The 23,296-nt window shown below is 37.9% G+C and overlaps 1 protein-coding gene across 1 annotated transcript in view; it reads right to left on the reverse strand.

Moving 5' to 3' along the window:
* Window positions 1-23,296, reverse strand: part of LOC120534123 (kielin cysteine rich BMP regulator) — a 314,528-nt gene that overhangs the window by 58,452 nt on the left and 232,780 nt on the right. The window contains 8 exon segments of the mRNA XM_039761428.1: window positions 1,135-1,217; window positions 5,083-5,347; window positions 7,872-8,051; window positions 10,982-11,155; window positions 16,548-16,630; window positions 17,834-17,924; window positions 21,060-21,142; window positions 22,976-23,152. Of these exon segments, the coding sequence (XP_039617362.1) occupies window positions 1,135-1,217; window positions 5,083-5,347; window positions 7,872-8,051; window positions 10,982-11,155; window positions 16,548-16,630; window positions 17,834-17,924; window positions 21,060-21,142; window positions 22,976-23,152 (1,136 nt within the window).

The following is a 23,296-nucleotide window of genomic DNA, read 5'->3' on the forward strand; positions in this document are numbered from 1 at the left end:
TATTTTTCTCCACATCATTAAATAAGTAGCTAACAGCAAATACACTTCGTAACAAAATCACAATAAGGCAGTGTGGTTTAGCTGATCGGCTGATCAAAGCTGCATGTTCATTTCCTAATACCGAATCTTCCAGTGTTGAAACTAAATAAATATTATAATGGATTGTCACTGTGCTCTTATATAATGTACTTCAGTCTACCCACAATGACATACCCACACCCCAGAACTATGGAAATGTAATATGAGCCTGTCATTTGTTGATGCTTAGCTCTTTTGTCCATAGTTTTTTTTAGAATAACTCAGCAAATTAAAGGGAAGGCACTTTTTACAGTGGAATAGGTTGAGAGGTCAGGAAGAAGTTAAGGATGCCTGATCACTTAACAAACTTCCACTGCAGGGATACAGTGTGCCTATGTGGCAACAAAGTGTGGTGCACTCAGACCTTTCAGGGCAGTTCCCATATTTGAATCTGATAATATCCTGGAAGTAACCTGTGGAATGAGGAGCTGAAGCAGCCTCTATAAGTGTTTATTTGCTAATACAATAGTGGCATGTTGGAGTTTTTTAGTTGCATTTATTAACAGAATGTGAAAATTTATAATTCATGATAGTTTATCCACATGATACGAATAGATCTCTACTCTATGACTAGGCCTCAGGCATTGTTGTGATGTCAAAAACAACTAATTCCCAATAACCCAAGGTTCGTGTTCTACTGCCAATAACAACAGACAGTACCTACGGTAAAGCATCTTGCATTCAGATTATTTGGTTGGTCTAATTTTTTCACCTTTCATTACAGGTGGCTTCTATAATACTCTAGAATCTGAGACTGAATCATGGACAGATTAGCTGTTGCGGTTAAAGTATCAAGGACTAAAACTGAAGCTATTGTTTAAAAATGCAGTCAGTTCAAAGCAAATTTTACTATAAGCTATCAGAAACTATATTTCAAATGGCAGGTGGCTGTCACCTGGCATTCATGCCTGCATAACAGCCACAGAATGATAACAAGGGTCACACAGCTATTTATTATTTTTGATTACAAGCTCAATTCATTTCCTATGTGTAGGCATGTCTCAAAATAAAGTATAAAAAAAGTTGTTAACCACTATTAAATGTTAGAAGTCATACCACACAGCCGCACTCCAGACATTCATTAATCGATGAAATCCAATGAACACCTTCAGCATATTCTTTACCCAAATAGGTACAGCCTGAAAAAAACGAAACAAAAATCACATTTAATCATATTTAAATGAGTACAATAAAACCATATGCCCAAATTCCTCATATCAAATGGATCACTATATATTACGTATTCTTATGCTGAAGAGACTGAACAGAATTTAACACATACATTATTTTTTTTGTTAAACACTAGGGGGCTCCACCCCCTGCTCGCTTTGCTTGCCAACCCCCGTGTTTGTTTAATCGGATATACAATTTTAAAAGCTTTTTTTCTTCTTCTTTGGAATCGTTGCTTTAACTGTTGCGGGACCACAGAATCTCATAGCATATGGTCCATAGTTGTGTAAATCTACGTTTTGTGCATTGAATGATGTGAAGGCAAAAAAACTTTGCTTTGTACTCTTTGCCTTTTATTTCTGACGTTACTTTGTCCTGCTATTTTTTCAATTACAACTGGTTCTGATGATCAATTACCTTTTGTTTGCACTAATGCAATCTTTACTATCTTTTGTTTTCATACTGTAGCGACTGACATAATAAATTTTCACAAAAATTCCACTTGAACAATCGCCGACTTCGTAACCCCAAACACAACTTTCTAGCACTCTCTCCAACCCCTCATCCCCCGGGTCTCGCACCCCCTTACCGCATCAATCAATACCCCGCCATTAGTCTTCCATGCTGTACTCCGCCCTCCCTCAAATGGACGCAACAGACATTTAAAACAAAAAAGACTTGAACTTAGCTAGGGATGCTACAATACTTTCAAATTTTACTGCTTTTACTTTAAAGCTTAATTAAAAACAATACTTTGGAATTACCTTTTCTTTTATATCGCATTGAATTTTGATTCCGTCTTTGGAGTCACCTTATGACAACCCAACGTATAACTGCCCGTGAGTAAATATTTTTTCTGTTTCTCTAATAAATAATCTCACTTTTTATAATGTTTGTTCCTGTGATTTGTTAATTGTCATAGCAAAAGCTATTCCCACGGTAAACTGTAAACATTTTAATACAAATGTCATATCACGATCTCCCTTGGTGTCTATTGTTATTCGTGGAATATATACATTACCTTTCTTGTCGCATGTTAAAATCGCTTTTCCGTGATCATAAATATACACCTGACCGAATTGTGTATTCTTTGAAATGAAACATGCAGTTGCTTTGACTAGTGCAGGAGCACAGATTCTCATAGAGTATGGTCCATTATTGTGTAAATCCACGTTTTATGCATTGAATGATGCGAAGGCGAAAAGACTTTTGTTTTCCACTCTTTTCTTTTTATTTCTGACCTCGATATGTCCTGCTATTTTTTCAATCACACCTGGTTCTGATGATTAATTACCTTTGCGCTAATGCAATCTCTACTATCTTTTTTTTTGATACTGTAGCGACTGACGTAATAAAGTGTCACAAAGTTCTACTTGAACAATCGCTGTCTTCGTAACCCCAAACACAACTTTTTAGCACCCGCCTCCCACCAGAATCAATAAGTACCCCACTATTATTTGACAGTGCTGTATTCGGCCCTCCATCAATCGGACCTAACAGTGACTTAAAACAAAAAAGGCTTCAACTTGGCTGGGACGCTCCAATACTTTCGAATTTTACTACTTTCATATTCTGTACCTTTCTCTGCATGTTTATCGCGCCATCGTTTGTTTGAGCCTTTATAATTCCACTGCTTTCATAATCTTTTATCTGCATTTTTTCTCTCCCAAAGGTCTCTTTTCTCCGCGCTGCTCTTTCTTCTTTGCTGAGAGCACAGAATCTGTGTGTGCTACTGCTGGCTGTGCTCTTATTTGATAAGAAGGGTGTGTTTTTCAAGAATCTCATGTTCCATGTCCCCGTGAGACGGCACTGGGACAATCTCTTGGCACCAAGTCTCATGTTTATACTCCCCACGAGACGCTCCATGGCCAGTCTTTTTTGTGTCACGTGTCTTTAAAATGTCTTCCGAAAACTTCCGAGAAGATCACGTATCGTCGCCCTGGAAATTTCCTTTCCAGGATATTTTTTATATATAGAGAGATATATATAGTATAACAGACATTTTACTGTTGCGGTGGGCTTGGGCCCTACTTGGGGTTTGTTTCCTGTCTTGCGCCCTGTGTTGGTTGGGATTGGCTCCAGCAGACCCCCGTGACCCTATAGTTAGGATATAGCGGGTTGGATAATGGATGGATGGACATTTTATGGTAAGGGAAAAAAAAATGAAGATGTACTCTAATCACTTTTTGCATGAATTCTTCTGGTTGAAAAACGCAGACTAATGCGTAGGAAGAAAGCTATGATCTTACAAATACTTGGAATAATTTTGTGATTTCTGAGGTAGAAGAACCCAATTATGGAATCAGTTTTCTGACTGAAAATAATTTTCCACAATTATATACTGTACTTTTTACTCTCTCTGTTGCCGTTTTGTTTTTATGGGCATCGATAGTTTCAGTATAGGTTTTTATAGTGATGCTATGCAACAACCCTGAGGTGCACAGTGCTTTTGTATCCCTGCGACAGGATAAAAGGTTTGCAACTATGCACTTCACAGGTCATTCAAGTTTGTAGTCAAACCTAAAGAATTTCATGCATGATGGTTGTTATTATTTATTGTAGCCTTAATAATCAAGAGCCTTAGACCTGGGATTTCATACTCCAGTCCTGGAGGGCCACAGTGGCTGCAGATTTTCAATCTAAACTTTCTTAATTAGTGGCCTGTTTTTGCTGCTAATAAACTTCTTTTGAATTAATTTTAAATTGGAGATCCCTGCCTTAGATCCTTGTTCTGGCTTTGACTTTGATTTAACATGTTAAATCAATGAAAGATGAGACAGATTCTCAGCTACAACCTTTGGTATGCATTTTTTGACATCCCTACTCCTAATCACCTCAGTTATTTGAAAACTCTGCCCTTTTCCCTGGCAATCTTAACAGGTATTGATTTCAATCATTCTTAGTATACTGTTCATAGTAGGGTTCTTTTCATGGAATGCTAGATTCAACATTTTCTAATATACAGCTTCTTTTTCATGTTCTGGTATGTTCCATTTTCTTTAATAATATATTGCAGTTTCATTCTCTGCCTACCACACACCTTTTACACGTCTAATCTCTCTGTAGTCATATCTTTTAGTAGACCATCATACCTATGCATATACCCTAACCACCTCCTCTGTCTTATTTTAATTGTTCTAATCAATGTCCTTTTCGCTCCTACTCTTCTCAGTATCTCCTTATTATCCATTCCTTCTGTCCAGTTTCTTCACTTCATTTTTCTCTGAAACCACATTTCACATTGTTGCAAATGTTTAATACAAACTGTTTGTAGTGTACACAGTCATGATGAGATAAGACAACTCTGATCAATTCTTCTTCCAATAATACAAGGCTCTGTTGTTTCTTCAACATGTCTCATACTTGCTGTCTGTCCCTTAAACATTTCTGGTATCATGCTCAACGCTTTATTCACTTATAATTTACAACAATGCTATAGCATTTCTTGTTTCTGTTCCTGTTCTGAATCCCAAGTGGTCTCTAATTATGTATTCTTTAACTTTCCTTTCTATTTCATTGCTTATTTATTTCAAATTTTGAAGAATAAGACACTAAGCTGATGGTAAAATGGTTCTCAGACCACATTCTGTTTCTTTTCCCAACATAATAATTCCAAAATGTTATCTGGTTATACCCCTTTTTTGCATATAGACTTACAAAAATAAACTAATCATTTCTTTACTTCCATTCACATCACTTAAAACATTTGACCTGGAATTTACTCCTTTTGTCTCCACCTTTCTTCAAATTCTTTGGAACGTTTTTTACTTCTTGTTCACAACTAGTGTAGAATGCTTCAAAATAGGATAATCTATACTTTTTTTTTTTATTTACCTAAACATTCTGGACAGCACTGCCCGGGTATAGTGCGAGGACTGGTGCATGTTGTTTGAGGACAAATCACACCAGTGCATACTACATTTCCATTGAGGCAATTACAGCGCTGACAAGAGTCTGAAGGAGATAAGAACGCCTGCCTGTTGCCAAATTCAGTTCCATCAAGGAAGCATTGATCACAGACTGGACAGCAGCTGGATGATGGGACTGGGTGTGTACACTGCTCACGGCATGGTTTCTTCTGACATGTCACCACCTCATTCTAAGTAGCACAAAAAGTTATATTATTCATTTAATATATGCATCTATAAAACATATATAGACTAGCACTTTTATCCTTTAACTGTAATTAAGTAAAATTGCTTATTCTGATTATTGTAGGCTTACTGCATGCACATTTTCCCCAAGAATTTCAAAATTTCATACAACACATGTATTGCTACAAGTAAAAAATTACATTTCAAATAATTTAGGCTGTGTCAGATCAGCTTGGCATCAACATTGCTAAGGACAGAAATATTGTACGTGCAATTAAATTTTTTAAATTTATTCTTAAAAGGCAAAATTCCACTGGCAAAATATACACGATTACATATGCTAATGCAGAATAACTGAAAACTAATGTTACATGAAACAAAAGCATGAATACATTGCTGAAGACCCGGACTAACACACTCACACATACCTGTAAACTACATATGCCTGCAATGATATAGCTAACAGTTTCCTGTTCTTAATTAACATGAAATTGCACATATTGGTATTAAGACTGTTGACTTAGACTTTTTTTTAAGCATTCTGTAATTTTGTATATGTATTGTTTTGAGGTGTATGCATATTATAGCAAAAGAACTTTTTAAACAAAACTTAAAAATACTCTACTTAAGACACTCCAACTCCCTTGAATAGATCAAGGTATGCAATCTTTAATTTGTGCTTCAGGTCCTTTTACTTTAAATAATGGATTTATTCTTTCATTTTATGGACCCTGTAGCTGGCTCCCCTGGCTTCGGTGAGGAAATTTCATAAGACAATGGGTCAATTACTGTATAGTGTCGTCAGTTAAACTGGAACTAAATGCTTTTCTGTAAACAGTAACTTGTTTTTTTTTTTACAGAGAGCTAATAATATAGGCAGGCAGTGTGGTTTTGTGGTTAAGGCTTTGAACCAGAGACTTCAAACTGAGAGTTTGTAGGTTTAAATCCTACTACAGACACTGCGAAACCTTGAGCAAGTTACTTCATCTGACTGTGCTGTAACTGGAAAAACAAAATACATGTAACCAATTGTATCTCAGATGTTGTAAGTCACCTTGGATAAAGGTATCTGGCAAATAATAAGTAATAATAATAATAATATTATTAGGTTACTGGACCTGCTTTTTTTGAACATGCTATACACAATTGTCCATAAGTAAAACATTCCTGCATTAGATTAATTCCTTTTTTTTTCTGCTGTTCTTAGTGGCGTAGCTTTTGTTAATGCTCATAGCAAAAAATATTTTTACAAGAAAGTGTATTCTTTTGAATTTTAATCAGTAGAAATAATGTGAAATTTCAGTATTCAGTCATGTGCCACCTTATGGCTCTATTTCAGGACAACCATTTGGCCGTATGTCAAATTAGTCTTATGTTGGTCACAAAGTGAATTAAGGCAATGTGGATCTGGTATAGCACACCAGTATGCATACTTTAAACATCCATACAGCCTTTTTTCAGGATGCCACGCAGGACTTTTTAAATGGTGCTCAGTTGTTATCATGCCACTCTCTCCCCTTCCCATGCAGAAGTTTCAATGTGCCATGCAGCTGTGCACCTAAAAGTCCACGAGGGGACCACTTATTGTTCATGTGTTAGTGTTTTGCGGCAATCAATCCATACTTCACAGGGGAAAGCTTGCGTAGTGTAGGAGGATTGAAGAAATCGCTAGAAAAAGGAAAACACCAGCTCGTCCATTAGTCACACCCACTTATGAGTAAAAAAAAATTAGGGAGGACTTTGACCTCAGTCAGCTGTAGATTGTTGCATGTCTGTATATTATTAGCATTATTAGATGTTCACAATTTTCATGTGTTTACACATTTTTCATTAGATGTACTTTGTCCCCCTTTAAAGTCTGAAGATGTGAATGAATATGCAAAGCAGTGTTTGAAGTGGATATATGTAAGTGCCGTTATTAACACAAAGAGAATGGAGCAGTAGCTTTGAGTTTCATGAAACAATTTCTGTGGCTTCTCTATTAGAAAATCACCACTATCTAACACTGACGTTTCTCCCTTAGATTTTGCAGTACCATAATCACTCTTTTTTTCTGTTCTCCCCCGATTCTGCCAAGGCTCCTCTTTATACTGCTAGTGAAGCTCGTGCACTGATTACCGACCTTGGAGCACTAATGAGGTAATCAACTAAATTGCACGTGTCTGCATATTAATGTACTATTAGCCAATCACCCCACTAACCTTTGAAGCCCCACCACCACCTCTTTATTTATATAGTTAAAACTATGTATTGCCACAAAGCCTAAAGTGCCTCCACCACAAGGTGGTTTGGGCATCTGATACAGATGCCTCACGGACATTTCCCTGCAGAGGATTTAGGGGCATGACCAAGCTAGGAGGAGACCCCAGAAAAGACCTAGGGCTTCCTGGAAGATAATATCTCCTAAATGGCCAGGGAATAAGTTGGTAAATGTGGCTTTGACAAATGGTCCTCTGTTGGCCCAGTGATCTGGTTTCAAATAGGCAGCAGAAAATGAATAAATGAATGAATGAAAGTAACAGCACTTACCATACATGTGCACACTGAACAGCTATCAGAAGAAGAGTCAAAAGTGGCCCCGCTTTCATAGATGTTGCCTAAATAATGGCAGATTCCTGTGCACTGAGGACAACATTCTCCAGGAGGCTTCACTGGATGACGGCAGTTCACAGCAGGACAAGTTACTGATACACAAGTTACACCTCCATTCTTTATTTCAATGTGCAAAGAAAAAATATGGTTTTAGTTAAATACTGAGAAATTACCTATTTATATATTGTAGGTAACACCATGCAGTATTAATGATACACTAACACAGTACACTATAAACATCTTTTAAGTAATATAAATAATACAATAAAGTATTTCATAATGTACAGAATAAATTAAAAATAAAACTGACATATGAGGAAAAGAATGTGTTCTGTTTTTTTTTAGTAACTTTTTTAAAGAATTCTGATTACAGGTTCTAAACTAAATGGTTGATTTCAAAAGAAACCTAAAAAATTTTAAAAGTTATATGTTCAAAATACTACACTCAGATCAGTCAGCCTGTGACATTACTGTCTATTCTTTACTGCACTATTTGCTATTTCTTTCTACTTGCAGAACACAAAAACATTCTTTAGTAATACTAAATTACTAATTGTATAATTGCATTTTTTAAAAATTTCTGGAGTATTATTCTTGTTTACTGTCTAAAGCTCACTGTGATATTAATGATCACTATTATTATGGTTGAGTAACAGATGACATTTATGGATTCAGCCAGAAATTTTAAAAGTACTAGATATAACAGAGTTGCAGATCTCTTCAATGTTGCATAAATTTGTTGGGGAGACAAGAAGAATATGCATTCTTCATCAATGAATCATACTCCTCAGCTACTAGGAAAACCCCATCCCATTATACTAGAATGGAGATTTCAGCCTTACTGTCAAATCTAGGTGAAGCAATCAGAATTCTACTTTGGTCAAGGAACTGTGAACTACCTAAGGGGGAAATAAACTAACAAACTCTGATGGCAAGTCTCATTTTTAAAATGGGAACCAAAGACATATGTTTCATTTACAGGTGGATCACACTCCTTCATCTTGTTGGAAAAAAAATCCTTAGAACTCATAGTTATACCTCAAATCTAGAGGGAGGAATGCTGATTGAAATCTTGCCATTAAACCATAAACAAACTATTTGTGTCTGAGAAGATATTGCTTTTGGAAATTTGGTGGTAGCTCATGACTGTAAAGGTTCATCTCCTATCTGTTTGTGATTTTCACAGAATGGTTATGACGGTACATAGAATCTTTGAGAGCTGGTTTTGATCAGTTTTTTATTTGCAGTGTACAATTGACTGCTTCACAGCCAAGAGTGATATGGCAGAGCAAGAATCAGCACCTCCAAGCTTTATGTCAAGGTTCTCTTTCTTAAAAGAATAAATTGATTTCTTCAGGTTTTTTCGGAAGTATTTTAGGATCTTGTTACAGAAAAAAAGTAATGATGATTGTAAAGCAGCTGCAGTTTTTAAGTGTTGTAGTGGGCTGCGGTGTGAAACGAGGAACTATGTCCTTATATCAAGCTTTTGACTTATCGGTCTGCCTACATCACCACCCATGCCTATGGGCAGAAGCTCTTGATAGTGACTGAGAGAATGAGATCATTGATGTTAGTTTTCTACTTAGGGCTGATAAGGTCACTCTCACAAAGTCCATTCTGAAAAGTCTTGGAGTAGAATCAGAGCACACTGAAAGAATTCTGTCTCTCAGCTGGCACAGGTTTGTTGGAATTTCTAATATTTACTTGCAGACTGCTTCTGTTGCTAGGGTAACAAGATCTCTTCAATTCACAGTACTACCAGCATGACTTTCAACAAGACAATTTGATGAGCAGTGAGTGAATCAAACTGTTCATCAACTTTCCAACTCTTACATCAGCTTCTCTAAAACAACTAACAACAACATCCTGCATTTAACTGATGCCACACCTTTTTTTTCTCTATAACCCAGAGCTGCTTGGTGATTACTCTCGATCTGTCAGTAAACTTATTAATGTATACGGTAAAATTTACTTCATTACTTACTGGGCTTGCAAAAATGACAACAAGCCATAATGCATTATGCTTTTAAGTTGTATAGCATTTTCCATAAATCCATCCATTCGCTTTCTTGTCATATTTGCACGATCTAGTTGTGCTTGTCTAAGACAAGAAGCATGCTTATTGGTAGTGCAAAGTAAAAAAATTTAATATTGTATAATTTCTTTATAGATTCTGTATAACACTGCAGCATACAAATCAAAACATTAATGTTTAAAAAAAATATCCTGAGCACATATTAACAGATATAATGCTGTGTCAGTGTAAGGTGTGCCTTGCGGGTATGAAATTAAAAGTACAGGGACAAACTTGAATGTAACACCTAATTTAACCCAATTTCCATTTGCCTTTGAGTGGAGGAAGAATTATCCAAGGGATACTGACACCACTACCAGCAATCACTCTACCTATTCTGCCTCTGTACCATAAAAACCACTTGACTTAAAAGGACAGAGTCAGTTGTAACCTGGTGCTTACGAAGGATGGAAGTCTGCATGGAGCTACCATATTTACATTTACATTAAGAGTACCACTTTTTTCAAAATTTCTTTCTTTTTTCAACTGAACATTTAAATGGGGATCACTAACTTTTCTTTTTATTTCAAAGCCTTATTTACGTTTGCTTCACTGTCAAAACATAAATTCTGCTTTGGTGTCACCTTAACCTGCTGTCTGTATTTTAGCCCCATAATTAAAACTCTGATCATGAAGACGATAAGCAGCAAAGCATGAATTTAACACACTTATACACTTGATTTGTCTTCTAGCTCTCTGCTCCATCTTGTGGTCGAAAAGATACTAAAACAAAAACCAAGAGAAGAGAATCAACAGTTAGCCCTGAACTCCGTCTGCTCTGCAATTCATCAAGCAACCAGTAGCGTATGCCTGACTTAATGTCAAACACTGTTCTTTCTCTTCTTCAGTGTTCACTTTGTTCTTTTATTTTTCCATAAATCTTTACTGATAATTTTGCCAACTTTTTAATGTACCTTATTATTGTTTTTTAATCAGAATAAAAAAAGTTAAAAATTTGGAATAAATACATTACCAAACAAGTGCAACGCTGACACTTATTTTTTGGGTCTGGAAAATTCTCTCCATTATGACAATTTCTGCCATTGAAGCTACATCCATCACATACAGGACAAGAGCAGGTATCTAATCCCGGGTGAGGACATGCAACTTGGGTGCATTTCTTTGTTCCGCAAGTTACTTCTCCTTTCTGTTACAAAAAAAAATCAGAAAAACAAAACTAAACTAATGGGTGCAATGCAACATAATAGTGCAAATAAATAGCTTAGCATTATAGGGAATTACCTTTAGCACTAGCAGGAGAAAATAGTTTAATGTTAGGTGACTGGTATTAATGTTATGTTTTTAAACTAGAACAATTTAAGTAAGATTTGAGTCATAAGTGGACACATGTGGAGTAAAGTGGGTAAGTTCTAAGGACACGGGGCAGAGGCCAAAGCAATCTGTAGCATTTTATGTATATTTTCATATATATGCTGTGGCGGACGGACAGGGCCCTTACCTGGCCGGGACACCTATATAATGAAAGGACTGGGGAAGTGAACTTGCCCAGGGCATTATCTGCCCCGGAGCACTAGATAGCTGCCTCCCTGGATTACAGCGGTGCCTCAGACTCCTGTAGGGCAACATGGCAGTTGGAGTTCAATGCAGCCCTGTTGGGTTCTGTGGATTGAACCCTTTATTGCAGTACTGCCAGAAGGAGACTACATGACACACTTCTTCACTTCCAGGTGCTCTATAAAAGAAGCCACCTCACTCCAATCTCGGAGCCAGAGTTGGGAGGAAGGATCATGAAGCTTGCCAGGAGGAGTGGAGATGGAAGGAGAGACAAGAAGAAAAGTGAAGAAAAAGTGTGCTTTGTATTGTTTCCCAAAAGAAGAACAAAATGTGTGTGATGAACTTGTGCCCTGCACCCGTTTGTGTTGAGTTTGGGGAGATGTGCACCCCCTGTAGGCCACAATGCTCATATACAGGCTACAGTAAATATCAAGTACTGTATATATGCAGACAAATAACACAAACTGAATTTTCTTTTAAAACCTTGTATCAAAGAGCTAAACAGCAGTGGGAACTACAAGGCATGACACATTCCAGAAAGGATATAATTATCTAGCTGGGAAATGGCACCAGGACTAGCCTTGTAAGGGCCTCCTCAGTCTGATGAACTTGGTGGTGAAGAGAAGAGCAGCAGTAAATGCTTGCCAGGCGAGGAAGAGAAAGCGGCCAGAGGGAACCGTTTTCGTTTTGCATTCACCGTCACTTCACTTTCCCCTGTATGTCTCCAGTAATTTAACACATTTGTCTTCCTAAGGTTCATATCTGGGCTGTTTTGGTGGGGCTCAATGGCGAGCGCCTGGTGGCCGGGCCTGCACCCATGGGGCTCGGCCGGGCACAGCCGAAGAGGTAACGTGGGTCCTCCTCCCCATGGGCTCACCACCTATGGGAGGTGCCAAGGAGGTTGGGTGCACTGTGAGTTGGGTGGTGGCCAAAGGCGGGGACCTTGGCGGTCTGATCCTCGGCTACAGAAACTGGCTCTTGGGACGTGGAATGTCACCTCTCTGAAGGGGAAGGAGCCTGAGCTAGTGCGCGAGGTCGAGAGGTTCGGCTAGATATAGTCGGACTCACCTCGACGCACAGCTTGGACTCTGGAACCAATCTCCTTGAGAGGGGATGGACTCTCTACCACTCTGGAGTTGCCCCCGGTGAGAGGCGCCGAGCAGGTGTGGGCATACTTATTGCCCCGACTGGAGCCTGTGCATTGGGGTTTACCCGGTGGGCGAGAGGGTGGCCTCCCTCCGCCGGGTGGGGAAGGGTCCTGACTGTTGTTTGTGCGTATGCCCGAACAGCAGTTTGGAGTATCCACCCTTTTGGAGTCTCTGGAGGGTTGCTAGAGGGCATACCTTCTGGGGATTCCCTCGTTTTGCTGGGAGACTTCAATGCTCACGTGGGCAATGACAGTGAGACCTGGAAGGGCGTGATTGGGAGGAATGGCCCCCCCGATCTGAACCCGAGCGGTGTTTTGTTATTGGACTTCTGTGCTCGTCACGGATTGTCCATAACGAACACCATGTTCAAGCATAAGGGTGTTCATATGTGCACTTGGCACCAGGACACCCTAGGCCTCAGGTCGATGATCGACTTTGTGGTCGTGGTCGCCGGACTTGCGCCATATGTCTTGGACACTCGGGTGAAGAGAGGGGCGGAGCTGTCAACTGATCACCACCTGGTGGTGAGTTGGCCGATGGTGGGGAAGATGCGGTCAGACCTGGTAGGCCCAAACGTGTTGTGAGGGTCTGCTGGGAGCGGCTGGCAGAGTCCCCTGTCAGAAGTAGCTTCAACTCCCACCTCCGCAGAACTTCAACCCGCCCCGAGGGAGGTGGGGACATTGAGTCGAATGGGCCATGTTCCGTGCCTCTATTGTTGAGGCGGCTGACCGGAGCTGTGGCCGCAAGGTGGTGGTGCCTGTCATGGCGGCAATCCCGAACCCGTTGGTGGACACCGCGGTGAGGGATGCCGTCAAGCTGAAGAAGGAGTCCTATAGGACTTTTTGTCCTGTGGGTCTCTGGAGGCAGCTGATAGGTACCGGCAGGCCAAGCGAACGCGGCTTCGGTTGTTGCTGAGGCAAAACTTCGGGCATGGGAGGAGTTTGAGAGGCCATGGAGAGCGACTTTGGACGGCCGAGGAGATTCTGGTCCACCGTCCGGCGTCTCAGGAGGGAAGCAGTGCAGTGTCAACACCGTATATGGTGGGGATGGTGCTGCTGACCTCGACTCGGGCGTTGTGGGTCGGTGGGAGGAGTACTTCAAGACCTCCTCAATCCCACTAACATGCCTTCCAATGAGGAAGCAGAGCCTGGGGACTCTGAGGTGGGCTCTCCCATCTCTGGGACTGAAGTCACCGAGGTGGTCAAAAACTCCTTGGTGGCAGGGCCCGGGGTGGATGAGATACCGAGTTCCTTAAGGCTCTGGATGTTGTAGGACTGTCTTGGTTGACACGTCTCTGCAACATCGCATGGACATCGGGACAGTGCCTCTGGATTGGCAGACCGGGTGGTGGTCCCCTCTTTAAAAGGGGACGGAGGGTGTGTTCCAACTATAGAGGGATCACACTCCTCAGCCTCCCTGGAAAAGTCTATTCGGGGTTCTGGAGAGGAGGGTCCGTCGGATAGTGAACCTGGATTCAGGAGGAACAGTGTGGTTTTATCCTGGTCGAACAGTGGACCAGCTCTTCACCCTTAGCAGAGTCCTGGAGGGTGCATGGGAGTTTGCCCGACCGGTCTACATGTGTTTTGTGGACTTGGAAAAGGCATTGACCGTGTCCCTCGGGAATCCTGTGGGGGTGCTCGGGAGTATGGGGTACGGACCCCTGATAAGAGCTGTTGGTCTCTGTACAACGGTGTCAGAGCTTGGTCCGCATTGCCGGCAGTAAGTCGAGCCCGTTTCCAGTGAGAGTTGGACTCCGCCAGGGCTGCCCTTTGTCACCGATTCTGTTCATAACTTTTATGGACAGAATTTCTAGGCGCAGCCAGGGTGTTGAAGGGGTCGGTTTGGTGGACTCAGGATTGGGTCACTGCTTTTGCAGATGATGTTGTCCTGTTTGCTTCATCAGGCCGTGATCTTCAGCTCTCTCTGGATCGGTTCGCAGCTGAGTGTGAAGCGGCTGGGATGAGAATCAGCACCTCCAAATCCGAGAGCATGGTCCTCAGCCGGAAAAGGGTGGAGTGCCCTCTCAGGGTTGGGGGAGAGATCCTGCCCCAAGTGGAGGAGTTCAAGTATCTTGGGGTCTTGTTCACGAGTGAGGGAAGAATGGAGCGTGAGATCGACAGGCGGATCGGTGCGACATCCGCAGTGATGCGGGCTCTGCATCGGTCTGTGTGGTGAAAAGGAGCTGAGCCGTAAGGCAAAGCTCTCAATTTACCAGTCGATCTACGCTCCTACCCTCACCTATGGTCATGAGCTATGGGTAGTGACCGAAAGAACGAGATCGCGAATACAAGCGGCTGAAATGAGTTTCCTTTGCAGGGTGTCTGGGCTTTCCCTTAAAGATAGGGTGAGAAGCTCAGTCATCCGGGAGGGGCTCAGAGTAGAGCCGCTGCTCCTCCGCATCGAGAGGAGTCAGATGAGGTGGCTCGGGCATCTGATCAGGATGCCTCCTGGACGCCTCCCTGGTGAGGTGTTCCGGCACATCCAACCGGGAGGAGGCCCCGGGAAGACCCAGGACATGCTGGAGGGACTATGTCTCCCGGCTGGCCTGGGAACGCCTTTGGGATTCTCGGAAGAGCTGGAAGAAGTGGCTGGGGAGAGGGAAGTCTGGGCCTCTCTGCTTAAGCTGCTGCCCCCACGACCCGACCTCGGATAAGCGGAAGAGGATGGCATTGTTTTAAGAAACAAAATCATATTAAAAATTAGTAAACCGCTAAATTATTCAAAATCTGCAATGACAGTTTTCAACAGATATTAACTCTTCATTACCCATTTTTCAAAGTTCAGTTGTAAAGTTTTGTTTGCCATTTGTAATAAATACATTTGAATAGCTCTGTACTAAATGTTGTTCTGTTGGTACTAGTACATAAAGAGTAAAGGTTACAAAATAATGCTTGTGGTTACTTTAGCACTCAGCATATTAAGAAAAATGTTCATTTTGGCTTAACTATGGTACATTCTCAGCTCTTCTTTCAAGTGGTACTTTTAGCTTGTTTAGTGTAGATGTGCATTTAGAAACATTTTTCAGAAAGCAAAAATTTTTATGAAGTAAGATGTTAATGAATGCTGTCCAGTAAGACAAAGAGTTATTTGAAATGATACTTTTGTGATTATTTTAAAATGGCTCCACCTGTTGTAAGTGGTTTATCAAAGCATGAAGCTTTTGAATATTTCTATACTGTACTGGAGCTCATGATGCCAACTTTCCGAACATTCATGCAATTAAAAAAAGGTGTGACTAATTATTAACACCTACAGTACTCTTTTTAAAATTACAGTAATGTAATTCTAATATGCTCCTAAAGAAAGCAATACAAAATTTAGAAAAAGAAATACATTTTGTAAGCTTTTGACAATAGGTTAAATTTTCTCAATTCTTAAATATTCAAAAATAAAACTATTTTCTTTTCTTAAGGCCTTCATAATTTTTTGAAAAAGCTTTTTGCAACACTGCAAAAACCTGATTTTCTAGCTTTACCTAGTGTTCCCATCAGTGTTTTAATTCATACTTCGTTTATCACATTCATATTGTCAGTGTTTTTTTTTTAGACATACTAAACCATCCATCATTTCACTTTATATGACTGTTGTTAAATTGGAGATTTTACCATGGTGTTCTCTTTTGTTTTGGAATAAAGATGCATGCTATATTAAATATAGACATTTCAAGAGCTGTTTCTTACAGTATTTCCACTCTATAACACACTATGTGTAAACTTGCAGCTGCAATTTAACAGATTCTTTTCACGACTCTTCGATCATCCTTGAACTGTTGTGGTATTCAAATTAGCCATTAGTATCTAAGCTGATTTCAACTGGGTTATCTAAAGAACAGACTACAACTGTGTTTAGTACAGTAATTTTAAATTGATAACATACAAGGCAAGTGCATTCTTCACAACCTCCTTTAGAACCAGGAAAAACTTCACCATCAGTGTATATTTGTCCAAGGAAATAGCACCCTAAAGAAACCAGATGGTTATAATTAAAAAAAAAAAACAGGATAACAAAGCAAATGCATACTATTAGGAGCAAATCTGATATTGTTTCTCAACACATTTGAGTACATAAATCAAAATCGAAATAATAATTACTATATTTAATACTTTGTTTTCCATCAGATCCAGTTTGCAGAAATGTATGCACAGTTTAATGACATTCTTACTTCCATTTTCCCGTAGAGTAGTGCCAGTAATATAATACAAAAATAAGAGAATGAACACAATACATTAAATAGAACATTACAAAACAGAGATGAAAAACAGATTTTTATGGAATAATACAATTTTGCAGTTTTGTTCTTTTGTTACCTTTCATTACTATTTTGAGGAATTTCATTGGTGACGTTATCACTAGCAATCAATGTCACTGTGGCCATGTTTAAAATGACTGAGAAGTGTATTGCTTAGTGCTTACAATTAGTTTTTTCAAAGACAAAGGCTCAACAGCCTAAGAATATTAGCTTCTTCTGAAATTTTTTTTTATGCTTTATTTTAGTATTGATCTCTTGCTTCAAAGGGGATACAATCACATGTTTATATCATTCACTGGTGATAGTAGTAATATCAGACAGAAACTGTCAAATGGATGATTGAGGGCCTTAAACCCCACCCCAAATTATGATTTATGAAACATGATTTATGAATTCTGAAATATTATGTATGAAACTTAGTACCATCCCAAAAATATGAATTATGAAATTTACTCTCACCCCCAAATAAAAAATGTAGTAATATATACAGAACAACAACATACAATAACCTATTGTTCATTTTCTGAATTCATGTTTATGCAATAGTAAAAAGAATATCAGACAGAAACTGTAAAATGGATGATTGATAACCTTAAACCCCACCTCAAATTATGATTTATGAAACACGATGTGTGAAACATGATTTATGAACATATGAATTATGAAATTATGTATGAAATTTAGTCCCATCCTAAAAATATTATGAAATTTACCTCCACCCCGAATGAAGAATCTAGCAATATATACAGAACAACAACATACAATAACCTATTGTTCATTTTCTGAATTCATTTTTATGCAATATTAAAAACATAATTATTTTTGTAAGGAAATTCTGCTGATCAGTTAGAAGATTGTAAATATAAATATTTCTGCTTGGTGGTTTTAAGAAAGAAATTAATTCTAATTTTACCTTCACAGTATGAGCATTCACATTGCCCAACAACAGGGTAGGAACAAGGGGCTGATGGGCAGAGCTTCTTTAGGCAATGAATTGATCCAGACTAAAAAAAAAACCAAGAAAATTACTCACACTACTCAAAGAAAAATAAGATCCTATCTATATGGAGGCAAATTAATTTGTCCTTTAATCACTTCTAGGATTTAATTTGAGCCCAAATGAAAATTAAGTCACATAGTATATTTTTTCTTTTAACACACACTGAATAGTTTATAAACAATCCGATCACAAATGAGCTTGTGTACTCAAAGTAGCTGACAGGAAGCAATTTATAAAAATGAAGTCTGCTAATAATGTGAACGTTTTTCCCCAAAGTAGCATTTTCCCTTTTAGGATGTAAATGTTTTACTATTTTGCAAATACTTGATTTATGATATGGCTGATGACTAAAATCAGTCAATCAATCAATAAAAATGAAGAAGAAGAAATTATGTAAAAGACATTGTCTGGAAATTGAAAATAATTAAAAAATAAATACAGTTTGCTCATATTTTTAATGTTTTATAAATCCATACATCCAACTTGACTAAAAATGAACCTGAGATCCAAGTGCTGTGACATAGCCCCCGAATTATATTGGTGAATCCCAGTTAGACTAAAAATGCACAAGAATTAATAGGATATAAACAATTAGCATGGAACAACAATGATTGTTACTATGTATATATGATACCAATTTTCTACGACAGCAGTGCTTTGGCCTGAAAAAAAGAAAATGGGATAAAACATATGGGATAACAGTTACAGTAGAAAACTGGGGAAAACATCCATATAGGGTTACTCCATTACTAGAGATAGATAGAATTATATGTGTCCAAAGTGGGGAAATGTATCTTTCACAGAAGTTCAATAACTAAATAATAGTAATACATAAATATTACAAAAGACAACAATCCCTTTCAAATATACACCAGAATTAAAAAAAAACAAAGAAAACACCTGATTTGGCTAAAGCATCCCATGTATGAATATATATGACCACTATGTCCACTAGAGGGTACTCTCAACCTAGGTTCACACTGAGACGCCACAAACCTCAATAAGAAATAGATTTACTAAAAGCAAAAAAGACTGTCAGGCAGGTACAAGGGAAAAAGAATGGACAAAACATTTAAATCAATACACCCCAAACCAATCAAGAGTCCACTATAGCTCTCCACCATCCAACCTTCCTCCTACTGTCTAAATCACTGGCATATCTTCCTCCACCTTTTTGCTAATTAAGCCCTTGCCTCAACTCCATTGCTAACTACAAATTTGGTGGGAGATGTTTATGGTACTGGACTCAGCCTCTTCAGTAGTACTTCTGAGTTATTCAAACCTTCTTTACAGAAAAGCAGTTCTATAGCTGTAGCCATTGCCTCTCTATCTGACTACATCTTTTTATCAAACCAGGCCTTGAAAGGGAACCTTGAGACATACAGTAGCTTCTACAGTGTGTCCCACTGTTGCCCTCTACAGCCTGGGTTGGCAGTGAATAAACGTCTTGCTGTATTTTTAGTAACTTTCTAGTAAAGACTCCAAGTTTTTAGTAGTCTATTTTGTCTATAATAAGTAGCCAAGTATCTTGCAAACTAAAACACAGCAAACAGATAATCAACTAAATCCGAATCATTAGCTGTGAGGGTTTGTCATGAAGAAACTGTTATAATACAGTGTTTAGAAAGAAACAAAAGGGAAAAGGATAGTATACAATAGTGCTGGTCTAGTCCTGACCAAATACATTTTTGTTGATTTTCTTAAGAAAGAGTAAAATTCCCTGGTGGAAATATGAGACATGGCAGAATAAAAACAGAATGAAGCCCTTTAACACTACAAGCACCATGGCCGATACTACAGTACTTGGCATTGTGATTTTAAATCTTTTAACTATTGTTAAGCATACACGTCACGCTTGGCTTTTCCTAAATTGCTGCACTTCAAATGCTCATGTTGCAGCCACTCTGAAATTCATTAACAATTTTGTTCTTTGTTTTTACATGAAAAACACTGGTACCCAGGTATACTGTTGTGTCATTTTCCTCAATAAATAAATGACCAATTATAATATTTTGGTCTCGTTTAACTGGTTTCTCTTTATCTACTTTTAGGACTTGATTGAAAATGTGATGATGTTTTAGGTCATATTTATGCAGAAATATAGAAAATTCTAAAGGGTTCACAAACTTTCAAGCACAACTGTAAATCACTATTTCTTTCCTCTGATGTGCACTTGACTGCATTTGCATATCTTTCTTATTTCAACAAATCCTCTCCTGCCATTGTTACTGACATTACTGAAAAATTTTTCCCCATATATGAATTGCTGTCTGTCTACAACTGACAACCATGAAACTTTAACTATGTCACTAATAAAAAACTAAATCTAAAAAATGTAGGCACTTGAGTTATTTCAATTAGATAAAAAAAACAACTTCAAACTCACTTGAAACGGCATTGCAATATTTTTCCCATTGTGGAATACAAAGTACACAGCCAGCATGAATCTGACATGGGGAAAGAGGTACATGCAAAATAGCACATGGTGGATGGAACATTCAAGTCATGAGTGCAAAATTTGAGAATGCATATAAAAAAAAGAAAACTACATAATGTGTCACCATAAAAAATGCACAGCAGACAGAAATGTATTATTTTGTTTTTCACTAATAGTTTTTTTCTGTTCTGTAGCCATGCATCCCTGGACGATTTGTTTTGATTGAAAACATATGCTAACATTTAGAGTGAAAAATATATGAAAACAATATATGTTGTGTGCCAAGAAATTAGCTTTATATTCACTCAAGCTGCATTAAGCTATGTAGGGTTTTTGGGGTAGGGCAGTAGAATATTATTAGGATGCCCAGCTCATGGACCATTTGTGAGAACAAAAGGATTTAGAAGCCATTTGGTGCAGCCTTGGTGGTTATAGTATTAAAATGTGTGTGCGGTTCTAGTGCTAATCAAATTACACTCTTCATTAGCAAGAAGGACTGACTTCTAATGCATAAAATAACTGGAATTAAAGACTGCAAGCAATAGGTTTATTATACCTGGTGTTAGAAGTTAAAATGTTTATCTCAACTACCGTATGGATTATAGCCTTAATTAAAGCATTTACAAACAGAAATATCTAGCAGAAAGAGATCTATTTCAACGTATAAAGTTTTTTTTTATAAATATAAACATAAAATTTTACCCTGCATGTACAGTGGGAACAGGAGTCTGAAGGATCTGAAAAAGTCTCCCCATTTGCAATTGTGATACCATTGAAAAAGCACCCTGTAAAAATAACAAATTTAAGTTGTAATGATCACTAAGAATTACAATAAAAAAACAGTGACATTAAAATAACAGCTACACACTTGTTATGTTAGCAGACTATAAGAGATCTTTTTGATTTTTATGGAAGATAGTAAAATTGCTAACAGGTTCATAATAACTCATTAATAATCTAATAAGACTAATGTGCTTTTTACATATTATTATTAATATGATTTTGTACATGTAAATGTAACTTTTTTTGCATTGAAATTATTTTTATCATTATTTTGCATATTTTAATCTTTATATGTTATGAACAATCTCCACCATTCTATATTACTTGTCTTTGTAGTCATAGTCATCTTGTATATGACAATGTCTCCTCATTGCTACCATGTTACATCACCATAAGGTGATGGCACATTCCTCCTGGCATCCAAGATTTAGTATTGTGAGCTTTCATCAAGTGAACAGGGTTGGGAAGTAGCACTTAAAGAAATCATTAGGGTAAAAGATTTTTAATATACTTTATTGACTTCATGGATGTGTTAGTGTTTTTGGCACTTTACTTTCAGAACTTATTTTTGTCCATGATTATGATTTCAGTTGTTTTCATTTCCTGGTCCTAAAAATAACATTTACTCTGTTAAACACAATTTTACAGGTGGAGAGCCATTTATTACACCTTCCAAGCTTACTGTTTCCATTTCAGTGTTGTAAAGAACCAAAAAATATCGAGGCAGTAAATGACGCAAGGCAGGAATCTGCCTTACATAGGAAGGCCTTCCAACATAACACACTGCAAAACCAGTGATACAGAGCTAATTTGGATTAACCAAACATGCTCATCTTTGAGATATGAGGAAGGATTTCGCCATTACTGACCTTTAAAAAATTATAACGGTCACTTCAAATTTGGTAAATGATTACAACATTTTCAAAATGGTCAATTATTGATCCAGCAATGATTGGGCTTTTTGCATTCTAAGCTATTTAATTAAATTTAGTAGGTTAGAAATATTTTTCATTGACATTTAAGACTTTAAAAGAAATACAGCATTAATTGAACAGGACACTGGCCAAATCAATAGACAGCAACTATATCAGATAAGGGGAATTAAAAAGATTAAAAAATGATCCCTTTCTTTATGTCATCCAAATTAAAAGTCAACTATTAATGACAAATCTTTCTTTTGTGTCATTTTAAACAGAAGTTATTATATTTGTAATTAGAATAATTTTCCTGTTATCCTTTAATTTAGCGAACTGCTCATTTCCACGTATTGTGATAATGAATTTTACATGGTAAATTTTAAATGCTGTATCTGTATTACATAACAATAAATTGTCCCTCTTTGAAGGAAGTTTACATAAAATGTATGACCAGGACTATTAAATGCACAGGATGAACAGAGAAAGTTCCATTCTCCCACCTAATCCAAAAGAGCATTAAAACAATTTTAGAATGTCAGAAAATTATACTCTATTAATCATTTATGCTATACACTCTGATTTCAAAATATTTAAATTAAAAATAGTATTATCTGACTACAATAAATGTCTGTTGTTTTTGCTCCCCAACAGTGCCATTTAAAGTTATTCTTTTGAGTTGTGATTAAAAGGCTAACCTTCTATTTTTATAATCATGACTAAACAATTTAAAGGAAACTGTAGTTAACATTTACTCATTTAGTTGACTCTCTTGTCCAAAGTCACCTAGAAAATGCAGTGATGAATACAAAATCATTAGCTTTACAGTCCAGAAATTTAGTCACTACTTTCCACTACAAATCCCTTAAAAAAATAAAAGGAGGATTATATTTTATTTTTTAAAAAAGTATTAAAGCATACCTTCACAGACTGGACAGCATTTACCAGGAAGAGAAATAGGATGGGTACATCCTGGGTTATAGCATGGTTTGGGATTACATGTCACAAATCCATTTATACAGGTGCAGCGTTTGCACTGGTTCTGGGGATCTGTGAACTCCTGTCCATTCAAGTATTCCTGACCTGCATAATTACATCCTATAAAAAACATATAAAGTAAAACATTAAAATTATACTGTTTATAGTATTTTCAGTGCCAGGATGCTTTTCATTTATTTGTAACCGTCTAGTGCAGGGGTGCCCAACGCGTTGATAGCGATCGACGGTAGATCGCAAAGGTAG

The sequence above is a fragment of the Polypterus senegalus genome, chromosome 8 (assembly GCF_016835505.1).
Source record: "Polypterus senegalus isolate Bchr_013 chromosome 8, ASM1683550v1, whole genome shotgun sequence".
Lineage (NCBI taxonomy): Eukaryota > Metazoa > Chordata > Cladistia > Polypteriformes > Polypteridae > Polypterus > Polypterus senegalus.